Here is a 19,407-nt window from a genome sequence, read left to right on the forward strand (position 1 = left end):
ATACATCTAAATGCCATATCATACATTCATATAAATTCTAGGCATTCACACATCTACACTCCCCTGCCATTCGCCTCATGACTAATAGCTTTATGACATTGCAACAATAAGTATTGGTAATATGATCTATAATTCTATTCGCTTTCTCGCCGGATGCTATGGCAAAGACAAACGATGTTGCTTTGGTGGGGCTACAGACATCTGTGTATTTTTTTACCATCCTGTGGGGTGGTTGAACCACCAAATTGATTTGGCATTCGACATACTGTTTTTTGTGTTTATTTATTTTTTCTATTTTCGATTCCAACGTTTTCGCTCTATTGTTGCTTTTCGAAATGTGGTTTAAATTGCTGTTTGTTTCCTACACCCTTGGCAGTTCTTCAGATTATTTGTTGTTCGTCATACACGTTATCGTCTTCAAGTTGTGCGCTGGAAATTACTTCAATGTGCTGTTATCTGGATGTTTACTTTACTCGTGGTGCTATTGTGGTTGAGACGATTTTTTCGTATGTTTCCGTTTTTAACTTTGAATTGAATTGAATTCGCTTTGTGGTCTGTCTACCTTCTGGGTGTATGTCATTTTGCACAATTTCCACTCGTTCTATTGTGGTTCCCAGTTCCCTTTTCCCCATTTTGAAGTGAATAACAAATCTCGGAAATAATTTAACCGATATTGATTATTTGATGAGAATAAAATAGCAAATGAGGAGTCTGGCAATCTGAGTATATCTAAATATTGTGAATTAAATAATTACATAGCTACTGAAAAATTCTTGTTCGTTGTTGTGTATTGTAAACCGTTAGCATATTTTAGATGTAATGGCCACATTTTTACAAATATGGCTAATATGAAACTTTAACTTCCAAATGAGTAAAGATATGCTCTTAAAGCTGTATAGATTGAAAATAATTTTTCTTACGCAAGTTTTTCTTTATCTCAATAGCTCTGTCAGTAATACATTGTAAAATCACATTGTAGAACCACTTCAAAATCAGGATATTTTCAAGAGTAGTAAATGTCAATTTTAGGCTGTATATCTCTAGAAATGCCATCAAAAAAATGACGTTGGCCTAAATGCAAAATATGCACATATTCATGTTTTGCCACCTAAAACTGTCGCTGTATTTGAATGATCATACTTTGGGGAAAGCCACGTACATTTTCATTGCAGATTGACAGAAACCACCGGCATAATGCAAACTGTGTTTTGCCAGAATGTTTAGAAAGGAAGATGAATAGTAAATAGCGAGGGCCACAACAACGCAAAGAAGCAGCTTGCAGAAGATGACGTTTCAACATCAACAACTTCATGACAAAGACCACATGCATGTTTGCATATTCATGGTGGCAACTTCCAGCTAAGTGTAGTTCCAGAATTACCATCGTCACCACCAGAAGTAGTAGTTCACTTTTGCTCGGCACTACCATATCCATGTTCCAGTACTGCAGTTGAATTTTAGTTTTTTATGTGTGTTTGTGTTCATTTTTTTCAATTCCAACTGCATAACTGAATACGGTAGATTTTCTCTATCACGCTTTCAGTCGATACAAAAGATTCTTTTGTCAGCCGCTTAGTTTTTTTTTGCAGTCCAGGTTTTCCGTTTCATGCTGCTTGTCTTTTGGCCGATACAGCGGTTGTTATTGCAGGGGGAATTTGTTTTGTTTTCGCTTTTAAATGCAGAGATTTGTAAGCAATATAAATGCTCGTAAAATGGCACAAAATGATGAATGATATATGGCATGGAGAGGCATGCATGTCTGTATGTAGATACACATGGATGGAAATACATACAAACATATGCGTACATAACATATATCTAGGTGTGCACACATAAATGACATTTGATATGTCGCAGATGATGATGCCGACGTCGGCGTCAACATAGACGATGATGAAACGAGAACAACGTAAAAGCCATAAAATTCAACAAATTGTGCTAAGGGTGCGATAAATGCGTTACACATACGGCAAAAAATACTAAGAACGCCTGAATAACTGTAACAAGGACTAAAAAGAACATTATCACAACGTGTATTAAGAAATGTGCATATGACATTGATTTGCGCGAATCGCTCAGACATCGAGATTAAACAAATTTTGAAATGGCATCGACTTCACCGGCACTAGAAATTCAGTGTCCTTTTCTTTTCAAAAGCAAACCTAATCAATCTAATTAATATATTAGCAAAACATTTGAACCTCTTACTGGTTATGATAAGAAACAATCGAAGAATCATCATGAGAAATTCATATTATATTAAAGGCAAAAACATAAGTCCGGTCAGGATTGTTGTGATAAGCATACGAAATGCGTACGAGCATATACAATGAGTGTAATAAGTATTTTGCCTCAACAAAAATTTGAAAAAATTCCAATATATACGCCTAAAGCCAGAAAACTAAAGATGTAAAAAGAATTATGGATGATGGAGTATGTTTGTGGACATATTTAGATCATATTTCTGCAAGAATCACAGCGTAAGACCTATTGGTCTCGAAGATATCGGCCGAAATATATAACAATCCAAAAACGTTTATCACAAAAAAGTATTTTGCTTTTTATTATTATTTTAGAAAAAATTGTTATATAGAACACGTTTGGTCTTTTTATAGTTACCATTGCGGGTAACGACATACTATAAGTGATTTGGCAACGATTCCAATAAACCACGGCATTTGTTCGCGAGTATTTTCTCACATTTACGTTCATTACATTCTCCAGCAATATTTCATTTAATATTTGGTAATTTCTCGTCCTAATCTCAAAAGCAGAGTATTAAATATAGTCGTCGCGGATTCAAAACATCCCAAATATGTTAAGAATAATAAAAATGAGGTTTTACAAAACATATCGCGAGGACAGGACCTTAAAAACTATTGAAACCAAAATCCGACAAACAAATTATTTAAAAAAATATCGCGAAACCCCATTTTTCTAACTTCGAAAACTTTATGGTTCATTATTACTGATCTAGGAACCAAAATATACTATTAAAATAGCAATAAGGAGGTCAGATTCAAAGATATCGACGGTTTTCTGGCAATATAAATACATCTTATTTCGAAAATAAATAGATCGGCCCGTTTATTCCCTACTGCATTTTATTCGCAACTGATGGTGTTAATCGGAGATAAAATATAGAATGCGTATTTGCCACCAGCAACCACAGTTTTTCAAAAGACAAAAGGATTTGACTAATAATGATGTTTTCTCCCAACTTCATGTATTGGTTTTTATTACTCTTGCTTTAGAACTGTTCATATCTTTGAATCTGACCCCCTTATTGGTATTTACATTGCATATATTGGTTCCTAGATCAATATTACTGGACCATACAAATTTCGAAGTCAGAAAAATTGGGTTTCGCGAATTTTTTTTAAATAATTTGTTTGTCGGATTTTGGTTTTTATAGTTTTTAAGGTTCTGTCCCCGCGTTATATTTTGCAAAACCTCTTCTTTATTATTCTAAACATATTTAGGATGTTTTGAAGCCGCAAGGACTATGTTTAATACTCTCATCTTAAGATTAGGACGAGAAAATACGAAATATTAAATGAAATAATGATGGAGAATGTATTGAATGTAAATGTGAGAAAATACCCACGAAAAAATGCCGTGATGTAATGGAATCGTGGTCAAATCGCTTATAGTATGTGGTTAAGCGCAATTGTAACAATAAAAAGACCAAACGTGTTCAATGTAACAATTTTTTCTAAAATAATAATAAAAAGCAAAATACTTTTTTGTGATAAACATTTTTGGGTTATTATATATTTCGGCCGATATCTTCGAGACCAATAGGTCTTTCGCTGTGGTTCTTGCAGAAATACGATCTAATCATATAATTTACAAAAAGAAATTTTTGTTTTCAGAACTGTTTGTCGAACCGATTCGGAAAATGTGTTGCTATATTGAGTGATCGATTTTCTTTAAATACTTACAGATTAAAATGTACATCTGCCATGTTTGGCCTATATTTTATGGCTTCTAATAGAACTTCCTCGGCTTCTTTGTAACGAGCCAGGGAACTAAGGACACTTCCTAAATTGCCAAGAGCTGAAAATACGAGTAAATTTTAAATAAATCGTTGCAGACAGACATATAAACATACATATTTATGTATGTGGTATATTGCTATACGATACATACCTTTAGGTGGATTTATTTGCACAGCACTACGATACAAACTCTCCTCATCTCTCCAATCGAGATTTCGTCGCACGGTCCTGGCACTTAGCGCCAGCAGAAGAATACACAGGCTGGCCAAAATCATTTGGTGATTTCTGGGACTCTTGCTGGAATGAAATCGATCGAGGAGTTTGGTAACACCAAAACCCACCAAAAGACAGAATCCTACACTTGGTAAATAGAGCAGACGTTCGGCTACTACAAAGCCCACGTAGAAAAAGAGATTTGTGGCAGGCAGAAACGGCAGGGTGAGAAATGCCAGAGCCATCAGTAAAACGCTGGCATTCGCACATTTGGGAGTCATGTGCGCTAGGACATAATCTTCGTTAGTTTGCAGCGTGGACCACGATGGTGTTCGGTGCGACAGCGACTCTGAACTGGAGGACTTCGATGATTGTGAGCTACAGGTGGAGGAAGCACTGCTATCTGAACTTTTGTTACTTGCCGTCGTTGAGTTACTACAACTGCTGCTGCTGCGCGAACTGCGTGACGACACCACACATGAGATGGCCTTGTGCAGAGCAAAACTAAACAGCTGTGGCGTCCCGATGGAACCACTGGAAGACATTAACTGATGACAGCAACACTCACTGCGGTATACGTCGGATGAGCTTAGTGTCAGTACATTATTGTTGTTATTGTTATTATTTAATACCCTGCACGATGTACAGTGGTGCAGGGAACTCAATTCCAGCTTGCAGTCGCCACAGACAGGCTGCTGTGTTGATGATATGCCAATGAGTTTCGGTTTAAAATACGAGCAGGTGTGCGATGCAGCTGCTGTTGTGTACGGTGGTCTCATCATGTAATAATTATCGGCTTGCATCGGAGTCGGCGACACCGCTCCTATGTCGTGGCATTGTACTTGTTTACAATATTTCCGTTTGGTTCGTGACTTTCGCTGAGTTTGCGGCTTGAGGTGGTACGCAGTATCACTAAACGAACTGCCTGCTGTCAGCAGTGATAGCTTTTGACCAGAATTGAGGCGCTGGTGACGGTGGAGTAGAGTGCAGTAGCTACGCCATGCGGCCAAAATAAGTGCACCATAGAAACCTGCGCTCAGCACATTGCGGCCATCCCACACACTGACGATTCGTGGAATGGCATTCATTCCCCAATCAAAACTAAGCACTTGTGGGTTGAGCAGCAGTTTAAAATTGAATACGGGCAGATATAGGAATGTCAGGAAGCGTGTCCACATCGAATTTGTTTTAGCAATGGGGTTGTCAGCCGTGGAGAACAAAGTCTGAGGCCGTGGTATAACCACCAAACGGCAATACACACATCCGACTAAAATTGATCCCAGCACACAGAGGCTTCGTAGGCGATGTCTGTCCTTCAATCCAGCTAGGCCGCGTATCACATCGAAAATTCCACACACTGCCAGAGCAGTGATGGCTGTTTCTTTGAAAAGAAGTGCGGCAATGGACGTGAGGATGGTTAGGCCTAATGCTAGCCACTGCATAGGATCACCTCTCTCCCGCCACGCTATGTGACGCATATATGTCAGAAAAGCCACTAAATAGCAAACACACGCGGCTAAATCAGCTCGGCCAACGATGCCGGCCACAGCTTCCGTGTGTATGGGGTGTACTGCAAAAAGGGCGCCCGTTGCAAAAACACCCCACACTGAGGATAGAAAGTGGCGAGCCAGCTTCACCACCAAACCTGTGGCTAAGCAGTGCAGGAGATTGTTCACCAGATGGAAGCCCCATGGATTGTAGCCACTAAGCAGAAAGTTCAGGCGAAATGTAAGGACGCACAGTGGGCGATAGGATCCGTGCGAACCGCTATCTGTTAGCGGCGTGCCCCAGTAGTCGTGCAGGAAAACACTTTGCCACGGTGCCGTACCTGAGACGTCCGTGTTGGCTAGAATTGCACGCCTGAAAAAGAAAGAAACACAATACAACATTACATAACATGAACAAACATCAGAACCTGTTGATGGCCCATAACGGCGTCATAGAGAGTCATGATTCATAGAACCAAGTCAGGTAAACAAGCCGGTTATTACGCTACCACAAAGCATGTTAACATTCAAGATTAATTAAAATACTTTGTCGCCGGTTGGGTTTAGTTTGTAACAGTAATTATAGCACAGAGCGGTGGCAAATTGAATCGAGGGGGACATTTTGCCTTCAGAAACTGTGAGTGCCCTTACACAATCCCTAACCCCAGGTCACGTTTTTAGATAACGACTTATGTGAGTGGATGACGGATGGGCTAACACTCCCACCAAAGATTCCACACTGCCAACTGTAACAGCTTCAGTGTTCTTAGTGTTTGTCATCGTGTTACCGATTATATTCTCAAGGGACCAATTTAATTTCCCTCTGACGACATTTATTAACTAGAAGCGTTTGCTGGCAGCTTATTAATTGCCAAATGTAACACTAAACTTCCGTGGAATCCGACATTCACACCAATACACACGTAATTTAAAAGGTCCACCACCTTCGCAATTTCCCTTTAGGTGAATGTACAGTCGGCTCTAGTAGATATGGAAGACGGTTGTTGTGTCTGTGTATGTGTTAAGGTGGCCTGAGACTTTTGATTAAAGTACATGGAAACAAAATGTCTACAATGGAGGGGGAGACTAATAAATTGTAGACTGATGTCTTTGGCATTGGCTGCTGCAACAGTTGACTCAGTTACTTGATTAATTGTCGATTTGTTCTAAAGTTACATTGACAGTGTACAGACAATGTATTTGCGTATCTTAACGTTTTGAGGTACGATTGGTGTAAAGCATGTATTGAAATTTCATAATGTAGGCGGAACAGTAAAGCACCTGGTTTTATATGACGACACTTATATTGGGCAAACACACACATTCACATCAGACTAGCGTTGTATAGCTAGAGAAAGCTTCACGTTTTCAATAAATTGACCAAAACAGACGTCTGGATGGCATCCAGTCACATTTGGCGGCCGGTGTTTTGTAACTAGGAAATTGTACTTCGATCGCACAATCACTATACAATAAACAAGGCCATTCTTTTCGGTTTCTCATACTACAACATTTCATTTAGATTATTTTATCGGATCAACTTTATGCCTTATTAATTTTGAAACATTGGAACATGCTAATGAATATGAGGGAGAGTTTGTGTTGTTAGCGAAGAAGATGGCGGCGAAGTCTCAGGCCAAGAGTTTCGGTCTTGATTAATGTTGGAGAAACCGTCTTCAATGTATTTTCATGGTTCTGGTTTATTAAACTGACATCAATTTAATGGATCATTCAACGCACTGTTTGATTTTTAATGTAAATGTTTGAATTGGTGAGATATACAATATAAATCCCCACTGCGGAGTGGAACAGTATTTTCAAGTGTCGACTAAACCGAGTCATATACAAATATTATTTGGTCTATATAATATATATAGCTGTTTAAAATATTACAATGTATTGTATGCCACATGTAAAAATTCAAAAAATCAAAACATTGACAGCTTCCTAGCCAACTATACATGAATTGTAGGTTATTATAAAATGCTAATACTATGGTAGTAACTAATATAATAAAAATGCAAGAATTTGAATTTACGGTAGTTTCAAAGGAAAAATAAAAAAAATACGCCACCCTAGCCACATTAATATTGAGAGCTTTAACTACAACTAAATTATGTGATAAAACTTCAGGGTTATTGATACGAAATGGGGTGGATTTCGCATGTACATGTATGGAATATATATCTTCATCATTGTCATATCGCCAATGCACTTCAATGCCTACATAAATCAAAATCTTTATCAATTTTTTTCCTTAAACGACATCCAATATTCTTCATTATCCTGTTGTGGAATAAACAATGCTCTTGGTTCTATATTTACAAAACAGAAAGTCATTTTCTGTAGGTGGCAAAGCTAGTTTTGTTTTTGTTTCTGGCGTTGGCTGTTGTTCCTTTGTTTCCTTACTTTTTGGGTTATACGATTTAATCGTACAACCTTATCCCAAACACGGTTGTTCGGAATTTCTACTACGCCAACTCGTCATCATCGTCGGCAACGAAATTATCCTCCTCATCATCATCATCATCGTCATTATTATCGAATGCGTTGTCATCATCGTAATCATGTAATGATCATCCTCATTGTTGTCGTATATCCTCGGCATTCTCTGCATCACCGGTATCGTTGGGTGCTCGTTCCTTCATTCTTTCATAATGTCGCTGATGATGCTGTGGTCTATATGGTGTTCTGTATTATTGTTCCTGAAAGTCTTTAACCAAACTTTTATAGTCTTCCTTTGAACACGGCACTTCTGTTCCCTTGTGTTGTACAAGTATGCGTGTGTTCGTGTTTTGGAGTGTGTTATCATTAACACCAGCAGCAGCACTGAATTTACCCGTTTCGTTTACTTATTCATTCGTTTATTCGTTATTTGTTCGTTCGTTTGCACGACGCCGTCCATGTCGATATGTCTGTGAGTGATTTTGTACTTTTCGAAGCAGAGCAATGCCAAGTAAGCTGCCACAATCAGAGGACATGTTCTCGTGACGTTGGCGTTGTAAATGTAACGGAGAGAAGAAGCATTCTCATCATCACAGCCATCATCGTTATTGCCTTTAGCATTTGTACTGCTATGGAAGGAAGCAGATAGATACAACAACAAGTGTTGTTCATAATGTTCGTCGTAGCGTTTACTGTCGGCATTGCCTGTGCCTTGATGGTATGTCCTAGGTAAACGTATGCTGTATCTATGTCGGCATTGAATGTGAACATTTTCATCATCATCACCGTTATTATTATCTCTACATACGAACTCGAAGAATAAGACAAATACATTCATGCCTGTGAAGGTGGTAAACAGCATCAACGAACACAGTGTACACACAGGGAACAATAACAACAACAACACCAATAATAATTCCATCGAGGTGTTTGTGTGTCGTTGCGTCGCGCTTTGATATACTAGTGGAACACACACACACATTCACAAGAACATACCTTTCTAAAAAGACAACACATTCCAAGTGCGTGTGTACGTGTTTGCCTATCTAACATCACGTTGTGTGACAATTTAGCTTGACTTTAGCAATGATGCAATCACCACAGCCTCTCCATGCTGTGCAAGTGTTGTCTGCCCTTTCACAGAAGTATCGCACATTTACAGCGGCTTTGCTAAATGTTCCAACATAAATACAAGTTCGCGTTCACTCCCACAAACATACGTACGCGTACCCAAACAGAACACCGTGGCCAGAAGAAGGGGTGGGCGGGCGACCTCATAACCATTACTTCCGCCGCCACGTCGAGCTCTAGGGAATATACAAATTTGTTCCATACATATTTGCATGAAAAATGTAGCTCTGTTATGAAATCAATACACGTACACAGGGTGTGTGTCATACGGCACACAGTTCACAGATAGCCGTTGCCTTTCCCGCTACAGCGTTATCTCTGAGGCCACTCTGAATGGATCTCCTTTGAACAGACAATGAATGACAAGGGAGTACAAATCTTTCTCTCGTTCTCTTGCCAGCATTCACGCGAACACTTACAATGTCGGCGTCAGCTTGTGTATGAATTAAATCCGTGGATTTTCAATGCCTGTATGCTTGTATGTCCGTCTGGACGTCAGACTGCCTCCTGTCAGTCTGAATTTCAATTTATTTTGTTTGGCTGATTTCAATTTTCTACGTTTAAAGGCACGAGTTCCAAAACGTTCAGTTTTGCAACCATTAACCAACATCCAAGTCCTCCTTCAGTTTTTTGTTCGCCAATATGTTCGTTGGCCCCTGACTACGTGTGAATGTGCGAGTTTTATTTATTTTTGTTTCTGTTTTTTTGAAAAAAAAAACAGACATGAAACAAATAATGAGTATGCATAGACTTTACAAAGGTCTGATCCAGAGCCTACCTACATACTACAAGTGACGTGGCGAAACTAAACCGAAAATGTACTACTTTTTAAGGCTCCACTTTGTGTTCAAATGAAGAAAAAATAAAGTGTGGCAAGTGGAAATATAAGCAACTGTAAAAGCCACCAGCACTGAACTGCAAAAAATGAGTCTTTCATTGAAGATGGATTGAATAGTGGTTTGTTAGGGAGCAAGGTAGTGCGGAAGAATGAAACCATTGCGTTAAACACTTTCGGTTTTACTTAAGCGTCTCTTTGAAGCTTCATAAACAGTTTTGCCGTCCTGCTCTATGCGATAAATGGGAAATTTGCATACACTCCCACAAACGAAATTTGTGTTAATGTTACACTAAACCTCTTTAAGGTTTGGTGTGGTTATTTTTGGTGATTTAATGATAAAATACCAACAATATATATAGAAGAGAGAGAGAGAGACATTTTTCCAAATATTGTATACAAATATAAAATATTTAACCATATCAGATCGAGACAAAAGTTTTATATGCAAAATTACTTTGCGAATCATATTAACCGCCAATTTTAGTGAAATATATAAATTACGCTTTAAGAATAATAAAACTGAATCAGGACTTGACTATGGAAATCAATCGTCCACAATCCCAAAATCTAATTAAAAACATCATCATTTTTAAATTTTACTACGGCATTTAGTTGCTGTAACAGTTTGATATTATGTACAAAAACCATAAATAATTTCTCGAGACATGGTCTCGTACGAATCATATGGGTACCGAGTCGAATAGGAATAATGGGAAACGATATAGAAAGTATACAATATACAAAAGATATAAATAATGCAAAACCTTTTAACGTCTAGAACTGAGGTCATGGGGAAGGGAACCCACAAATTTCTCTGGAATAGCGAGGAAACTGGGAAAACTCGACAATTTTATGGGGAAACCCAAATTAGGATGCAGGATGCATTTACACAGATTGGATACAAGGGAAGCAACTGGCGTAGAGCGTTGGAGAAGTCAGCGAAACGTTAGAACATTTCCTGTGCCACTACCCAGCCTTTCAAACTTCCGAAACCAATTCTTTCGTGGAATAACCAATCAAAGGTGGTGTGAATGGAAACAACTGAAGGAATTCACAAGCAAAACAGAACGTTCTTCCTACCCTAGAGTGCCCAACAGTTCATTCACAGCTTTTGTGTATGTCCTAATTTTAACATGTGGTGGTGTGAACCACCCCTCTTCTCAACATAACCTTAGAACTGCTATAACCCAATCTTTTATTCAAATAATGCTATTATACCATGAGACAACCTATTTAGTTCTAAAAGAAAGTAAAGGTTTTTGTTGTTTGTATATCAATGTAAAATGGACTCTAAAGACGATAACAGCAAACATTCTTAAAACAACAAAAGCAATAATATAAAATCGGCTAATATCTGGAACCCGTGGAATCTCTAATACAATCCCAGAACCGAGTAAATTGGTATATTTTTAATATTTTAAAGTTTTCACATTAATATCATTGTTTGGTTCATTACACAATATTGCAAACGGAGGTTGGAGGTTATTCGTGGCTTTAACGCGACCAACGTCTGTCATCTCAGTCAACTATGTAAAAACAACAACTAGTCATTACAAACTCTAAGGGACATCTAAAGTCACAAAGAATACGTTTTGATCAGTCAAAACACTTAACAGTTCTGCCGCAAGTTTGACTATGTCCACGTTGTTTCTTTGTTGTGTTACCTCAATTAATCGAGATAAGTAATATTTCAATGGTGCAAGTAAAATTGTTGCTAATAAATTTACTACGCCAGTTCTTACCCATGGACAGTGCTAGTGAATAGCAGGTTTCCTTAACCCTATGCAGCCTAATGTTTCCAAAAATGTCTTAGGGCTCGCAGTCTACCCGTACATTAAAGATTGTAAACAATGCAAATTTTTGGTAGTGATCATGGCTCTCTGTCAATGTTAAAAGGGTTCAATTGGACTAAGATTTTTGTTTGAAATATTACATAATTTTAATTCTTATATTTATTTTTACTGCGGACATAGACCAATGAAGGAATAGTATATACAAGAGGATACCCATTATATTGAGGTATGCACTATATGTGGCAATTGTAATATAATATTTACAGCTGTCTATGAATTCTGATATAGAGGACGGAAGTATAACAATGGAATTTACGTAAAGTTTTGGTTGTGGTCAAGGGCGACATATATATATATATATATTAGAGGATGAACTGGACTGAAAAGTTCATTCTGTCACGTTACACCTGGAAAGGGGTCTAACCAACGTGTAATCAAGAACATGTTTATTGATTTATTCAGTCCATATTTTGCCGATATTTAGTCAATATTTATCCGGTACGTACAAAAAGATATGTCTGAAAACTACAACGTTTCCAAGTGTAGGAATGTGAGGTGGTTGACTTTTAATCCAATTTAAAATCTTGTTGCGTAGAGTATGATATGTTCGGTCGCGACTATACGGTCCCACTCATTGGTTTCTAGATAGATGAGTGAAGACCTGATTACGGAAGACACATATAAATAGAAGAATCTAAAAATTCAATGTATAGCTCAAATTCGAAAAATAGCCCCGTGATTGCGAACATTTTAACAGTACCGGAGTATGTTGAATATTATATAAATCGTTAATTAAATAAATTCGTCTATTGTATTTGGTCCGTGAAAATAAAGTCCAGTTAATATATTCAATGAAGCTGTCTATGGGTTAATAATAATGATTTGGTTCAGCTAGCACTCCTTTCAGAAAAATGAAAAAAGCTCGCAAAAACATTTTTCCTACTTTTCATTTGGGTTTTACGAGTACATTGTTATTTGCAAGTCATGTTTATGTTCATACCCGAAATTACTGCAGCTTGGCTGTCATACAACAACATTGTATTGTTGTTACACTGGTCATGATTATGTGAATGTTTGAATGTGTGGGTGGTTGGGGGGACTTGTTGTTTGGCCAACATATCTCAAAGCTTTACATTTGGTTAGATTTATGTTTGTTTGTGTTTTCGTATTTTGTCGAAACAATAATAAACAATGTTTCCACTCCCTCCATCCCTGTGGAGGTATAAATCATATTCTGAAATGCTTATAGTGTGGGTCGAATGATTCCTGGTTATTCGGTGTGTGTTTGGAGTAAATGCTTAAGGTTTCCTTTACATACCTGTCGTCGTATACAAATCCCGAATTCAACGTGTTCAGGTACAGGACGAATGCCAGAACACAACAGCCCAAACTAGTGTAGTCCATGCTGCAAAGATTAATAGAAAACATAAAAATTGTTGTAATCAAACATTGTGATTAAATAATGCAAATTCTTACACACATACATAAGAAAATGATGTTGCTGTATTATATGTATGTAATTAATGAAAATTATAGACAAATAGAACACGTGAATCTTTTATCGTGTTCTTAACCCAATTAAAATGAAACTACATTTCCGATTTTTTACAATAGCTTCTTTCAAATGTCTATCAAATATATTGACACAGAAAGCGACAATTCTGATGCGTACCCTATGTAAAAAAATATTCACAATCCTCCTACATTTAAAAACATGTGTTTGCTTCACATTTTTGTGCTGTATTTCTCTGACTGTACTGTAGAGGAATAAGCAATGGATATTGGTTGTCAGTTACAAGTGTTGACACTTTCCTAATTATAACAATTAACTTATTTTAGAATCTTGTTAAATATTTACAGAAATTGAAAACTGAACCCGTCTGCCAATTAAAGTCATGTTTAAGTAAATGGGGATGAAGCATCTGACAACGAAGTTCACTAGAACAAACTTGAATTTAATGTCCAATATATTTTAGTAGCTTTTGAATAAAGGAATAAGGAATAAACCCAAGGACGAAGAAGTGTCCCCTTCTAAAGGCTAGTGCAAAGCATTGTCTTTGATTGGAATGTTGCGTTGAAATGTTCTATGAACATGTTCAATTTTTGTGGGTGGTTGTGACGACATTGTTGTTTGTCGTTGTAGCTTGGCTCTGACCGAATACAAAAATATAGTAAAATAAAATGTTTGAGAAATATTTCTAAGAACGGGTTGTGCTCCTGATTTTACATCACAAAAGAATAGTTATGTTAAAATATGTGTTCGGAATTAGAATGTAATGAAATATAATTATAATTTGTTAAAACTGTTATACCGGATCGTATTTCACTAACCGGTTGTTAGATTGTTTTACATTAAAAATTACAATCCATTTGAAATTATATACTTATGTATGGCATTTAGCAATTTTTTTCTAGCAGCGATGTTTAACAACATTTTAAATTGAGGGAAACAAACACAGATGAAAATTCACACTATGTTCCTGGATTAAGATTATGATTATACAGTGACATAATCTCAAAAATGTTGTTTATATCTTCGTTGATGATTTTTTGAAATGAAATAAATCAGACGAGATACATAGTAGGTAGTTACATCCAATCCAATATATATATAGTATATTTCTCCAAATCACAAAGGCTGCATTGCACTTACTGCATACAATAACCTGGATAGATGTTTTATAAAAAAAAAGTGGGGCAGACTGTACTTCCATCGTTTTTCCTACAGTAAAAAGTATATTATTTTCATTTCCGTTTGGATGATAGCTCGAATCCAAATGAAAAACAAAACTTTATTTGCAGTTGTTTGCGGAAAACTGGAAACGTCCGACCAACGTGGGTGGCTTTTAAATAGCATCGCAGCTTGTCTAAGCGACGTGGCCTTCGCGCCGCATACAGCCGTTGCACCTGATTGCATTACATGGCATTCCGTTGAATTTCCTCCCTATTGCAAACCGACAGTACAAGTTCACAAGTTTTACGTGTATTGTTGTGCTGGTTTTTGGCTGGAGTTGTTGACATAAGTTGATTTCCGTTTGTATCGTCGTCGATGGCTTTTATTCTTCTTGTTTTGTGACGATGACGACGACCTTTTTGGAGTTCGAGGAAGTGTCTTCGTTTCATTTTTTGGTATCGTTGTTGTTTAGTTTGTTTATAGGTAGATTTCCTTTCCGATACAATAAAGCCAAGAAGAAGCAAAAAGAAGGAAACAGCCACTGAAACTGTTTGGTGTTGACCCACAAAACGGGTAGAATTTAATTCGCTGCTGTTATATTTTTTGACATTTCGAGGTTAATGTTTCCGCATCCGGTTAAAGGTGTTTTTTGGCTCACTCGGTTTCGATATCATGAGTGTGGCCTCTCCGTTCCGGTGTGCCAAAATAGCTCGTTTTTTCATAAATAACGAACGAAGTAAGTGTGGCGAACATGAAAAGGAGGAAGAGGACTGGATAAACGGAGTGTAGGTGTTTTTTTTCGTTTTAAATCAAGTTTTTAGTGTCTTTAGTGCTTGAGTTTCCGGTACATTGTAAAATATTTTTGGCTGAGACAAACTTTATAAAGACTGTTTCATTTGAACTTTGGCAATGTTAGCAATATCGTCGGGGCAGAATCAAATTAACTTAATTGGGGTCATTCAATTTGGTAAGTCTGTTGTTAAGAGTCAATAACAATAACGAAAGGATACCGAAAGATGTTTCTAAGTAATTACACAATTATACCTTAATGAAAAAAATATACATTTCTTTTTACGTTTGAAATACTATTTTAAGTTGGACCAAAGTTTCCATTTGCACAGTCAATACAGAATTTAAAATATGTTTAAATTATAATCTAAATAAATACCTAGTAACTATAGTAAAATACACATTAATTATTGTTCACTTGTCACTTTGGACAGAAATAAATATTAAGCACAGTTTTATTTCACAGTGGCCACACAGTATGCAAAATCGTGTTTCCTTGTTTGTCGTTGAGTAAATGTCAGATTCAGATCAGATTATCAACTTTTACATAATAGTTCGGGAAGCTCGAAATGGATAGAATATCAAGTGAACTTTCAGGTGAATAACGGAAAATTGTAATATATTTCCACATTGTTGTACAATCTTTACGGCATATTGCAAAAATAATGAAACGCAGTATTCCTACAATACAATATATCGTATCCAGTTACAAAAAAATGTGGTAGATTTGAAGAAATTTCTACGTCGTCAAATCCGCATCGATCCTTAAGTGGCGTAAAACTGGATGTAAGTTTTGAACATGACTTTGGAATTCATGTTACACATCAAACAGTGCACAATTACATTAGAAAAAATTGATTTAAGATTCAGAATGTTGTCAGAAAACGATTTATTTCCGACGTTAATAAGCACGAATGGGTTCAAAATCAATATAAAAGAATCGGATAGACGCGTAAAAATTTAGCGAGAAAACAACACGAACTTTCCTCGTTATAATCTCATTCCCACATTCAAGCATAGTGGTTTATGAAATCATGGAGGATCAAATATCACCCGAGTTAACCTCCAAACTAGTCGCCTTGGAGCGAATCCACGCGGTCATCAAAAACAAAAATGATATCCAAAAAATTCTAACTCTTATTAGAATGCATAATATTTTTACTTTTTTATCTTGTTCCTCCGATTAATATGGCGTTAGCCATCAATAATATGAAATCTTCCATAATAATAAATCTATACAAACTTTTTAAAATCTCCTTGAATACTTCGATAATTCTTAATTTTTAGTAGGTGTACGAATATGAATTTTGCATACAATATGTTCTCCCCCATTCAATATTTAATTCAAGAATTCCCTGTTATTTACAATCGAAAGAAATAGCATTACTTATGGCATCCATTATGTATACATACATATATTTTTGTTTCTACTATCCACCGAAGACATAAAAATCAATGTACCTTGTCTGCTGAAATATATCGAAAGGCAACCAGTAGTCAAACTTCCCGACTAGCCCTTTCAATTATTATCTTATAACGAAGCTGTACCACCCTTGCTGTTCACAAATAGAACTGATACTGAAAGGCGATGACGGCAACCATGCCGGAGCCGAGAGTGATTGTTATAGTTGAGAGTACATTGTCATTTCCTTTTCTTATTTTGTCATTAAGACCTAATTACAAAATTTTTATCTGCTTTTGTGTTGAGTTTTCTTTAATTACGTTACATTCATTACATCATTATGGCGGTAAGTTACATTAAAACAGCAGCAGCAACAACCACCAACAGCAATAATAGCGGCCGTACATAACCATCATCTATGTTGGGCATGAGAACAGCTCCCTGGTTATTTAAGGTTACTCTTATACTACAGGGTGGCATGAAAATTTAGAAAATATGAAATCAGGGCTCCTTTTTATGGCGAGATTTATTTAGAAACAGAAATATGATGTTCGCAAGTACCTCGTTTACAAACATAATTGTAAAATTTTTAAGAATGTTCCCGATACGACATAGGAAGGAAAACATTTTCAAAAGATTGGGTTCAATTCAATTCATACTGATGGCTGGCACAGCCATGTCTACCCCCTAGGATCAGACTTTGTAATACAATGTTTGTTCTCAGAGTCTGATAACTACGTGCATATAAACACATATATGTAAATGTTTTGAAGATGTTTCGGCAACAAATACGAAGTGTTCCGCAATTTGGTTTGGAAACTTTTATTTCACTATCTCTCTATAAGTTCTGTCATATTTCAACGCAAAGTTAGTGGAGGGGTCTGAAACAATGTATGGAACTCCTAACAAAATGTCCTTGTTACATATTCTGGAATTACAATTTCCTGTGCACTGACCTACATAAATTTTTGGTTTTAATTTGCTCCGTGTGTGTATTTGTCTGTGCGCATACAATGTCGTATTGTACCTTGTGCTACATATTCTGATCTATGTGTGCAAAGTAGACTACACAGCATTTCTATCATTGTCTATTGTTTTGCATCGTCTGTTTTCTGGGGGCAGTAGTTGTACTCTGTGTGTGCATGTGCTCGTTTTTTTGCTGATTTTAATTTTTAAGTTGTATTGATTCCTTTCTTGCATCGAATGAATGCTATGTGCTGCTCTGACCAAATACAAAATTGTTTCAGCTTCCTATTCCTTTGTCTGAAACCTCAGTTTGATGTGGTCTCTCTGTTGTCGATATTGATTAAAATGAAACCCGAAAAATAAAGAACACGAATATTTAATGGTTCCCACATTCTTTGATTGAGTTTGCAGTGGTTAGAGAGGAAAAGGTAACGTTTAGGAGGCCATCTGTGATTATGCAAAGCTTTCCAAAATCTGACAGATGTTGCGCTTTAAATGAAAAAAAAAATCAGCATTTTGTAAATTAATTAAAAACTGCCCTCGGGGGCACATGTGACAGAATAGAGTTGTGGCGCTAAATATATGCCAGTTAAAGAGATAGCAAAATTTCATGTTATAGTAAAGAGTAATGGTGATAATGTTCGTGAACTGTGCTAATGTTCACAATTATCGTAATAATAAACTTTTTTATAAATAAGAGTAATACCGTTTTTAATCAACTCTAACCGTTGTTGGTCAAATGATTGTAGGAATAATGTATCGTGATATTATTTACGTAGGTAGTGGCATGACAACATATCAGCAGTCAAGAACTTTACTAAATGGTGTACGACTATATCCGCAGTTGGACTTCTCCTTTGACAATTGTACAAGTTTATACTTTATTGGATTTTCTAAATGTCCATTTCAGTTCTTTTCATTTCATTGCGATTACTATCACTTTCATCCATTAATGATTTTTATATTTTGCTTTTCTTACCGGCTAAAATGTCCTTATCCAATAAAGTTTCACTTTAAATTGCGCCATAAATACGACCGTACTCAACTGAGAATACAAGCATAACTATTCATGCATTTTATTCCTTTAATAAAATTAAGTAATTAACCCTGTCAGTGGTGTGGTGAGCCACGTAAATAGGATGGCAATTATTCGATAGTTGTATTTACTTTTGTCAGCGTGTGTATTTGTTGTACAACACATACGCTCCTATAAATATGTATTTGTTACTCTGCCATTTCCTTTTGGAATTATTAATTTTGTACGCCTTTTCTATGTTTCTATAGTAAAATGGAGGTCACATTCGTACTGGCTCTTGTACACCGATAGTCGTCACCCTTTGTGATTTTGGGGAATGTAATAACGATTTACAACTACAAAAACTATATATAGATTTGCCTTATCGCATACCCACACCCAGACAGCAACAGTGCAGATTGGCATTATTCTATGGCCATGCTGTATTTCTGGCCAAATTTCTGTAACAGCTGTAGGTTAATTTCTATTCCACACTTACCCCGACGTAAATATTATGGCCAAACGAAATGGTATTCATTACTTAAGCGAAGCAATCAATAGACAATTTGTGCCAAAAGAGAAGTAAACACAGACACACGAGCTATACACACATAAACTTTGTTTTATAGCCGAATGTTAAGTACAACGAAAAT

The 19,407-nt window shown here is 36.6% G+C and overlaps 1 protein-coding gene across 1 annotated transcript in view; it reads right to left on the reverse strand.

Annotated features, from left to right (window-relative positions):
- LOC133329422 (protein O-mannosyl-transferase TMTC2) overlaps window positions 1–19,407 on the reverse strand; it is a 39,831-nt gene that overhangs the window by 5,404 nt on the left and 15,020 nt on the right. The window contains exons 2-4 of the mRNA XM_061537896.1: window positions 13,227–13,313; window positions 4,153–6,074; window positions 3,945–4,059 (exon numbers count right to left, since the gene is read on the reverse strand). Coding sequence (XP_061393880.1) covers window positions 3,945–4,059; window positions 4,153–6,074; window positions 13,227–13,312 — 2,123 coding nt within the window. The 5' untranslated portion in view covers window position 13,313. The remainder of the gene's footprint in view (window positions 1–3,944; window positions 4,060–4,152; window positions 6,075–13,226; window positions 13,314–19,407) is intronic.

The sequence above is a fragment of the Musca vetustissima genome, unplaced genomic scaffold, assembly GCF_032173495.1.
Source record: "Musca vetustissima isolate MV318-11 ecotype Yass unplaced genomic scaffold, APGP_CSIRO_Mvet_v1 utg2237, whole genome shotgun sequence".
NCBI lineage: Eukaryota > Metazoa > Arthropoda > Insecta > Diptera > Muscidae > Musca > Musca vetustissima.